At 46.9% G+C, this 10,604-nt stretch overlaps 1 protein-coding gene across 1 annotated transcript in view; it reads left to right on the forward strand.

Annotated features, from left to right (window-relative positions):
* Window positions 1–7,203, forward strand: part of LOC134983437 (zinc finger protein ZFP2-like) — a 44,802-nt gene extending 37,599 nt beyond the window's left edge. Inside the window, exon 4 of the mRNA XM_063949114.1 lies at window positions 4,635–7,203. Coding sequence (XP_063805184.1) covers window positions 4,635–5,854 — 1,220 coding nt within the window. The 3' untranslated portion in view covers window positions 5,855–7,203. The remainder of the gene's footprint in view (window positions 1–4,634) is intronic.
* The last annotated feature ends 3,401 nt before the right edge of the window (window positions 7,204–10,604 follow it).

A 10,604-nucleotide genomic window follows, 5' to 3' on the forward strand; every position in this document is an offset into this window, starting at 1 on the left:
TGGGTTTCCTGAAATCCCACTGGTTTGAGCCACTTAAAACCGTGGAGCTAAAGTATCTCATGTGGAAAGTGGTCATGCTGTTGGCCTTAGCTTCGGCTAGGCGTGTGTCAGAATTGGCGGCTTTGTCATGTAAAAGCCCCTATCTGGTTTTCCATATGGACAGGGCAGAATTGCGGACTCGTCCGCAATTTCAGCCAAAGGTGGTGTCATCTTTTCATTTGAACCAACCTATTGTGGTGCCTGCGGCTACTCGTGACTTGGAGGATTCCAAGTTACTTGACGTAGTCCGGGCTTTGAAGATTTATGTAACCAGAACGGCTGGAGTCAGGAAGACTGACTCGCTGTTTATCCTGTATGCATCCAACAAGCTGGGTGCTCCTGCTTCAAAGCAAACTATTGCTCGCTGGATTTGTAACACGATTCAGCATGCTCATTCTGTGGCAGGACTGCCGCATCCTAAATCTGTAAAAGCCCATTCTACGAGGAAGGTGGGCTCTTCTTGGGCGGCTGCCCAAGGGGTCTCGGCATTACAGCTTTGCCGAGCTGCTACTTGGTCGGGTTCAAACACATTTGCACAATTCTACAAGTTTGATACCCTGGCTGAGGAGGACCTTGTGTTTGCCCAGTCGGTGCTGCAGAGTCATCCGCACTCTCCCGCCCGTTTGGGAGCTTTGGTATAATCCCCATGGTCCTTACGGAGTCCCCAGCATCCACTAGGACGTTAGAGAAAATAAGATTTTACTCACCGGTAAATCTATTTCTCGTAGTCCGTAGTGGATGCTGGGCGCCCGTCCCGAGTGCGGACTTTCTGCAATACGTGTATATAGTTATTGCTTACTAAAGGGTTATGTTATGTGGCATCCGTTGAGTGATGCTCGTTTGTTGTTCATGCTGTTAACTGGGTATGTTACCACAAGTTATACGGTGTGATTGGTGTGGCTGGTATGAGTCTTAACCTGGATTCCAGTACTGTCAGCTCTTCCGGGCACAGTTTCCTTAACTGAGGTCTGGAGGAGGGGCACAGAGGGAGGAGCCAGTGCACACCAGGTAGTACTAAATCTTTCTTTAGAGTGCCCAGTCTCCTGCGGAGCCCGTCTATTCCCAATGGTCGACCGGTGCCCAGGAACATAAGTCCTCCCCGGCTACTGCAAAACCCTCAGCATGACGCTGGGGCTCCCCTGAGGGAGTCTGCACAGGTGGGGGCACGTCTTCGACTTTTCAGCCAGGCCTGGGTCATCTCAGACCTGAATCCTTGGGTGCTGATAATAGTTTCCCAGGGTTACAAACTGGAATTCGAAGAGGTGCCCCCGCGCCGATTTTTTAAGTCGCATTACCAGCTTCTACACCAGAACGGAATGTAGTGTTAGCTGCAATTCAAACGCTGGGTCTACAGCAAGTAATTATCAGGGTTCCCTTGAACCAGCAGGGAAGAGGCTACTACTCAACCCTCTTTGTGGTCCCGAAACCGGACGGTTCGGTCAGACCTATTTTGATATACAAAAAAAGCAACTGAGGCTGCGCTAGATTATTACATAAAACAACAACAATATCTGATAATTCAATGTTTAGTTAAAAATAAATGTATTTAATATGGGAATATAAACCATCAATGGTAGTTCCAAATAATGACATTAAAAAGTACACATGGTAGAATAAATAAAACCAGGGTTACCCATAGGCCAGGAATATAGGTGGTATTGAATTAGGAAAGTCCGTTCCAGATTTGTTCCACCAATAGTTAATATGTCCAGCAACTACAGATTTAGGAGGTGTATATATCCAAAATTGTGGCTTTTACCGCTAGAGGATATGTTGCTCCAAGGTGGTAAATGGTGAGCTCCTCATGCAGTGCGGTGGACAAAGTTCAACAGCTCAGCCAAATAACAGACACCTTCCGGTATGGATCTTTTGCTGGAATGTAGTAGGGAATGGTCCGGACTTTTTAGCAAGGATGCTGGGCGCTCGTCCCAGTGCGGAAACTCTGCAAGACTTGTATATAGTTGTTGCTTCCGTAAGGGTTATGTTACAGTTGGAGTCGGTTTTGGACCGTCACTGTTGTTGTTCATACGGTTAACTGGTTATGTATGATCCAGGTTACATGGTATGATTGGTGTGGGCTGGTATGAATCTTGCCCTTGGATTTTTAAATCCTGCCTTGTAGTGTCCATCCCCTCTGGGCACAGTTCTCTAACTGAGGTCTGGAGGAGGGGCATAAATGGAGGAGCCAGTGCACACCCATAGGAAAAGTTATTTTTAGGTGCCCATGTCTCCTGCGGAGCCCGTCTATACCCCATGGTCCTTACGGAGTGCCCAGCATCCTCTACGGACTAGGACAAATAGATTTACCGGTAGGTTTAAAATCTTATTTAAATGAGTTCCTCCTAACACTGCACTGCAGACATTTGTGAGCAAAATAAAAAACCTATGGAGAATTATCACCAATAACTTTTTGCGGCTAATTGGTTAGGGAGTTTTTGCGATGAACTGAATCCCCCCCCCATAAAATGTTTATACATACAGTATGATGTTACATTGAGATTACCGCTGGAGGAAACTCTGCCACAATATTATTAAATGTGTAATTTATCCCATCCTCGTATGGGTGTAATATATTAATATATTCTTACTGAACAGGATTACCAGCACTGAATCAATTATCCCCCAATATAATATACATGCCGATGTTTAACAACAAATACAATTGTCTTTTGATTACTTTATTCACCTTTATACATTTACCTTTGTGTTTTATATATCACTGATTTATCTTACATACTTTACTGTACTTAATAAAGGTTATATATTATTTATTAGTGCGCAAACAGGACAGCACTTTCTCTTCTTTGCTGTTTTATTATTGCAAAGCCCATGTCACCTCCAGTAATCCCACGTGAGCGTCCATGTCACCTTTAGTAATCCCACATGAGCGTCCGTGTCACCTCTAGTAATCCCACATGTGCGTCCGTGTCACCTCTAGTAATTCCACATGAGCGTTCGTGTCACCTCTAGTAATCCCACATGAGTGCCCATGTCACCTCTAGTAATCCCACATGAGCGCCCATGTCACCTCTAGTAATCCCACATGAGCGTCCATGTCACCTCTAGTAATCCCACATGAGCGTCTATGTCACCTCTAGTAATCCACATGAGCGTCCATGTCACCTCTACTAATCCCACATGAGCGTCCATGTCACCTCTAGTAATCCCACATGAGCGTCCATGTCACCTCTACTAACCCCACATGAGTGTCCATGTCACCTCTAGTAATCCCACATGAATGTCCATGTCACCTCTAGTAATCCCACGTTAGCGTCCATGTCAACTCTAGTAACCCCACATGAGCGTCCATGTCACCTCTAGTAACCCCACATGAGCGTCCATGTCACCTCTAGTGATCCCACATGAGCGTCCGTGTCACCTCTAGTGATCCCACATGAGCGTCCGTGTCACCTCTAGTGATCCCACATGAGCGTCCGTGTCACCTCTAGTGATCCCACATGAGCGTCCGTGTCACCTCTAGTAATCCCACGTGAGCGTCCATGTCTCCTCTAGTAATCCCACGTGAGCGTCCATGTCTCCTCTAGTAATCCCACGTGAGCATCCACGTCACCTCTAGTAATTCCACGTGAGCATCCACGTCACCTCTAGTGATCCCACGTGAGCGTCCGTGTCACCTCTAGTAATCCCACGTGAGCGTCCTTGTCTCCTCTAGTAATCCCACGTGAGCGTTCTTGTCTCCTCTAGTAATCCCACGTGAGCGTCCCTGTTTCCTCTAGTAATCCCACGTGAGCGCCCCTGTCTCCTCTAGTAATCCCACGTGAGCGTCCGTGTCACCTCTAGTAATCCCACGTGAGCACCCGTGTCACCTCTAGTAATCCCACGTGAGCGCCGGTGTCACCTCTAGTAATCCCACGTGAGCGCCCGTGTCACCTCTAGTAATCCCACGTGAGCGCCCGTGTCACCTCTAGTAATCCCATGTGAGCGCCCGTGTCACCTCTAGTAATCCCACGTGAGCGCCCGTGTCACCTCTAGTAATTCCACGGGAGCGTCCACGTCACCTCTAGTAATTCCACGTGAGCGTCCGTGTCACCTCTAGTGATCCCACGTGAGCGTCCGTGTCACCTCTAGTAATCCCACGTGAGCGTCCTTGTCACCTCTAGTAATCCCACGTGAGCATCCCTGTCACCTCTAGTAATCCCACGTGAGCGTCCCTGTCTCCTCTAGTAATCCCACGTGAGCGTCCGTGTAACCTCTAGTAATTCCACGTGAGCGTCCGTTTAACCTCTAGTAATTCCACGTGAGCGTCCGTGTAACCTCTAGTAATTCCACGTGAGCGTCCACGTCACCTCTAGTAATTCCACGTGAGCGTCCACGTCACCTCTAGTGATCCCACAGGAGCGTCCACGTCCCCTCTAGTAATCCCACATGAGCGTCCGTGTCACCTCTAGTAATCTCACATGAGCGTTCAGTGTTGATCAAGCTCCAGTCTAAGCATCCTAGCCGTTTTTTGTTTTTTAATAAACATAAAAGCAATGATTACAGGTAAAAATGTCTGTTATAGAATGATATATTGTATCCTGTAACACCCTGAGTCTTGTCTACTCATTTTATATATTAATGTATTTTATTTCCAGGAGATGGACACACAAGCAGGAATATCTCAGAAGGACATCTAATGTTATCCCTGGATTCTGAAATAACGGATAATGACCGTAGACAGGATTCTCCAGGAGATAACCCCATTACCCCAATTATACATCCAGCTCTATCAGCTGATCCCCCTGATCCTGGGGAATGTTCTCCTGATCACTCTGATATTGGTGCATCTGTTACAGCTCTGAGAGTAGATACAGTGTTTCCCTGTTCTGTAGATGCCAAATGTTTTACACAGAACACAAACCTTATTACTCATCAGCCAGCTAAGGCAGGTGAGAGGCCATTTTCATGTTCTGAGTGTGGGAAATGTTTTACATATAAATCATATCTTGTTAGACATGAGAGAAGTCACACAGGTGAGAAGCCGTATTCCTGTTCTGAGTGTGGGAAATGTTTCGCACAGAAATCAGCTCTTGTTACACATCAGAGATGTCACACAGGTGTGAAGCCGTATTCCTGTTCTGAGTGTGGGAAATGTTTTGCACACAAATCACATTTAGTTATACATCAGAGAAATCACACAGGTGAGATGCCATTTTCCTGTTCTGAGTGTGGGAAATGTTTTGCACGCAAATCATATTTTGTTATACATCAGAGAAGTCACACAGGTGATAAGCCGTATTCCTGTTCTGAGTGTGGGAAATGTTTTGCACACAAATTATGTTTAGTTATACATCAGAGAAGTCACACAGGTGAGAAGCCGTATTCCTGTTCTGAGTGTGGGAAATGTTTTGCACACCAATCACATTTAGTTATACATCAGAGAAATCACACAGGTGAGAAGCCATTTTCCTGTTCTGAGTGTGGGAAATGTTTTGCACGCAAATCATATTTTGTTATACATCAGAGAAGTCACACAGGTGAGATGCCATTTTCCTGTTCTGAGTGTGGGAAATGTTTTGCACGCAAATCATATTTTGTTATACATCAGAGAAGTCACACAGGTGAGATGCCATTTTCCTGTTCTGAGTGTGGGAAATGTTTTTCATCGACATCACATCTTGTTAGACATCAGAGGAGTCACACAGGTGAGAAGCCATTTTCCTGTTCTGAGTGTGGGAAATGTTTTTCATCGACATCACATCTTGTTAGACATCAGAGGAGTCACACAGGTGAGAAGCCATTTTCCTGTTCTGAGTGTGGGAAATGTTTTGCACGGAAATCAGTTCTTGTTAAACATCAGCGATTTCACAGATGAGAATCCATTTTCATGCTGTGAGAGAAATAAATCTGCTCTTGTTGAACATATTAGACATTACCCAAGTACGGAACCATTTACATCTTCTGGAGTATAATTATCACTGCCGTCCAATGTTCCTCAAGGGTGAATCCGATCTCTTATGCTTTATAAAATATACATGCTACCACTGGGTAATATAATCAGACGTCATGGCCTGGTCTACCGCAGCTATGCAGATGACCTGCTTTTTGCACCATGTACTGAGAACCGAATACCAATAAATGGTTGTCTAGCTGAGCGCCTGGGGTTGATGATGCCAGTTGGCTGTGACTCAGTCTTTGTGAAACATAATAGAAGCTCACCAGCAAAGGACAAGACTACAGCTTTACCAACCATCTGGATTTATGCTTTGGTGTTCAGAATTGCAAAATACTGAACATGTGCTGAATCTTTGTGATGTCCTGGTTTGTGGCTGACACAGACATCAGGTATCTGCCACATACTAATCCTCATTCTTCCATCTGTGGACCATAGCCAGAATCAAGCACTTGATTCCCTCAGAAGTTCATAGACTACTGCAATGCCATCTACCTGGGTCACCCAGCAAAAGAATTACAGAGCTTGCAGCTAGTACAGAATGCAGCAGCCAAACTGTTACCTAACCAGCCCGTTCCTGCCTCCTAACACCCATTCTCTATTCCCTTCACCGGCTGCCTGTAAGATGACAAATCTATTTCATAATTGGCTAACTGACCTTCCCAGCCCAACATTACATGGTCCAATGTACTAGAAGCAGCTTCTGCCTCCTTACTGCCCTGCTTGCTTCTACAGATGAAGGACTGTTACCAGCAGTACCAAGAATCTCCTGTCATTCATTTATGGGTTGAACGTTTAGCTTTGCAGCCCTGACCATGGAACTCACTGCTTTGCACAGTCCAAGAGACCTCCACTCTAGAGACCTTCACAAGCAGACTGGTGACTGTTACTCACACTATTCATTAATTTACCTCTATTTAGTTCCTAAATAATACATCCCAAATGCTTAGGTCTTTTTTCTGCTGTTTATTTTGTATCTTGTGCTTTGTGTAAATGTGAATGTCTAATACCAGTTTGCACAATCTGTATTGCTGCACGACAGTATGGCGGCCATTGGAACGTGTTTTCACTTCTAGTTTGCCTAACTTGTTGCAGACACTCATCTTGATCAGGAGTGCAGAGTGTTTTCTGATACAAGATCCTGTCCATATATACCCTGTACATTACCATGTGCATTAGAGTCACCCGGGTTCCATCTGCGGTGGTTTGTTGTATGTTACATCTATATGGTGCAGATACTCCCCTGTATGATTTCATAATAAAAGCTTTTGTTTGCATCTAATTATTACATTAAAGCTTTTTTCTCTAACGTCCTAAGTGGATGCTGGGGACTCCGTAAGGACCATGGGGATTAGCGGCTCCGCAGGAGACTGGGCACATCTAAAGAAAGCTTTAGGACTACCTGGTGTGCACTGGCTCCTCCCCCTATGACCCTCCTCCAAGCCTCAGTTAGATCTCTGTGCCCGAACGAGAAGGGTGCACACTAGGGGCTCTCCTGAGCTTCTTAGTGAAAGTTTTAGTTTAGGTTTGTTATTTTCAGTGAGACCTGCTGGCAACAGGCTCACTGCATCGAGGGACTAAGGGGAGAAGAAGCGAACTCACCTGCGTGCAGAGTGGATTGGGCTTCTTAGGCTACTGGACATTAGCTCCAGAGGGACGATCACAGGCCCAGCCTGGATGGGTCCCAGAGCCGCGCCGCCGGCCCCCTTACAGAGCCAGAAGCAAGAAGAGGTCCGGAAAATCAGTGGCAGATGACATCCTGTCTTCACCAAGGTAGCGCACAGCACTGCAGCTGTGCGCCATTGCTCCTCAGCACACTTCACACTTCGGTCACTGAGGGTGCAGGGCGCTAGGGGGGGGCGCCCTGAGCAGCAATAAAAACACCTTGGCTGGCGAAAATACATCACATATAGCCCCCAGGGCTATATGGATGAATTTTAACCCCTGCCAGAATCCATAAAAAAAGCAGGAGAAAAGTCCGCGAAAAAGGGGCGGAGCCTATCTCCTCAGCACACTGGCGCCATTTTCCCTCACAGCTCAGTTGGAGGGAAGCTCCCCTGGCTCTCCCCTGCAGTCACTACACTACAGAAAGGGTTAAAAAAGAGAGGGGGGCACTAATTAGGCGCAGTATTAACAATACAGCAGCTATAAGGGGAAAAACACTTATATAAGGTTATCCCTGTATATATATAGCGCTCTGGTGTGTGCTGGCAAACTCTCCCTCTGTCTCCCCAAAGGGCTAGTGGGGTCCTGTCCTCTATCAGAGCATTCCCTGTGTGTGTGCTGTGTGTCGGTACGTTTGTGTCGACATGTATGAGGAGAAAAATGATGTGCAGACGGAGCAGATTGCCTGTAATAGTGATGTCACCCCCTAGGGGGTCGACACCTGAGTGGATGAACTGTTGGAAGGAATACGTGACAGTGTCAGCTCTGTATAAAAGACAGTGGTTGACATGAGACAGCCGGCTACTCAGCTTGTGCCTGTCCAGATGTCTCATAGGCCGTCAGGGGCTCTAAAGCGCCCGTTACCTCAGATGGCAGATATAGACGCCGACACGGATACTGACTCCAGTGTCGACGGTGAAGAGACAAATGTGACTTCCAGTAGGGCCACACGTTACATGATTGAGGCAATGAAAAATGTTTTACACATTTCTGATAATACGAGTACCACCAAAAAGGGGTATTATGTTCGGTGAGGAAAAACTACCTGTAGTTTTCCTGAATCTGAGAAATTAAATGAGGTGTGTGAATGCGTGGTTTTCCCCCGATAACAACTGATAATTTCTAAAATGTTATTGGCATTATATCCTTTCCCGCCAGAGGTTAGGGTGCGTTGGGAAACACCCCCTAGGGGGGATAAAGCGCTCACACGCTTGTAAGGGCTCTACCCTCTCCTGAGATGGCCGCCCTTAAGGATCCTGCTGATAGAAAGCAGGAGGGTATCCTAAAATGTATTTACACACATACTGGTGTTATACTGCGACCAGCAATAGCCTCAGCCTGGATGTGCAGTGCTGGGTTGGCGTGGTCGGATTCCCTGACTGAAAATATTGATACCCTAGATAGGGACAGTATATTTTTGCCTATAGAGCATTTAAAAGATGCATTTCTATATATGCGTGATGCACAGCGGAATATTTGCCGACTGGCATCAAGTCTAAGTGCGTTGTCCATTTCTACCAGTAGAGGGTTATGGACACGTCAGTGGTCAGGTGATGCGTATTCCAAATGGCATTTGGAAGTATTGCCTTATTAAGGGGAAGAGTTAGTTGGGGTCGGTCTTTCAGACCTGGTGGCCACGGCAACAGCTGGGAAATCCACGTTTGTACCCCAGGTCGCCTCTCAACATGAGAAGACGCCGTATTATCAGGCGCAGTCTTTTCGTGGACAAGGGGCAAAAGGTTCCTTTTCTTCCCCGTGACAGAGGGAGAGGAAAAAGGCTGCAGAAATCAGCCAGTTCCCAGGAACAGAAACCCTCTCCCGCCTCTGCCAAGCCCTCAGTATGACGCTGGCGCTTTACAAGCAGAATCAGGCACGGTGGGGGGCCCGTCTCAATGAATTTCAGCGCGCAGTGGGCTCACTCGCAAGTAGACCCCTGGATCCTTCAGGTGATATCTCGGGGGTACAAATTACAATTCGAGACGTCTCCCCCTCGCCGTTTCCTAAAGTCTGCTTTACCGATGTCTCCTTCTGACACGGAGACAGTTTTGGAAGCCATTCACAAGCTGTATTCCCAGCAGGTGATAATCAAGGTACCCCTCCTGCAACAGGGAACGGGGTATTATTCCACACTGTTGTGGTACCGAAGCCAGACGGCTCGGTGAGACCGATTCTAAATCTAAAATCTTTGAACACTTACATACAGAGGTTCAAATTCAAGATTGAGTCACTCAGAGCAGTGATTGCGAACCTGGAAGAAGGGGACTACATGATGTCTCGGGACATCAAGGATGCTTACCTTCATGTCAAAATTTACCCTTCTCACCAAGGGTACCTCAGGTTGATGGTACAGAACTGTCACTATCAGTTCAGACGCTGCCGTATGGATGGTCCACGGCACCCCGGGTCTTTACCAAGGTAATGGCCGAAATGATGATATTCCTTCGAAGGAAGGGAATTTTAGTTATCCCTTACTTGGACGATTCCCTGATAAGGGTAAGATCCAGGGAACAGTTGGAGGTCGGTGTAGCACTATCTCCGGTAGTGTTGCGGCAGCACGATTGGATTCTCAATATTCCAAAATCGCAGCTGGTTCCGACGACTTGTCTTCTGTTCCTAGGGATGATCCTGGACACAGTCCAGAAAAAAGGTGTTTTCTCCCGGAAGAGAAAGCCAGGGAGTTATCCGAGCTAGTCAGGAACCTCCTAAAACCGAGCCAAGTCTCAGTGCATCAATGCACAAGGGTTCTGGGTAAAAATGGTGGCTTCCTACGAAGCAATCCCATTCGGCAGATTCCACGCAAGAACTTTCCAGTGGGACCTATTGGACAAATGGTCCGGGTCGCATCTTCAGATGCATCAGCGGATAACCCTGTCACCAAGGACAAGGGTATCCCTCCTGTGGTGGTTGCAGAGTGCTCATCTTCTAGAGGGCCGCAGATTCGGCATTCAGGACTGGGTCCTGGTGACCACGGATGCCAGCCTGCGAGGCTGGGGAGCAGTCACACAGG

This window comes from Pseudophryne corroboree (assembly GCF_028390025.1).
Source record: "Pseudophryne corroboree isolate aPseCor3 chromosome 3 unlocalized genomic scaffold, aPseCor3.hap2 SUPER_3_unloc_15, whole genome shotgun sequence".
In the NCBI taxonomy this organism is placed as follows: Eukaryota; Metazoa; Chordata; class Amphibia; order Anura; family Myobatrachidae; genus Pseudophryne; species Pseudophryne corroboree.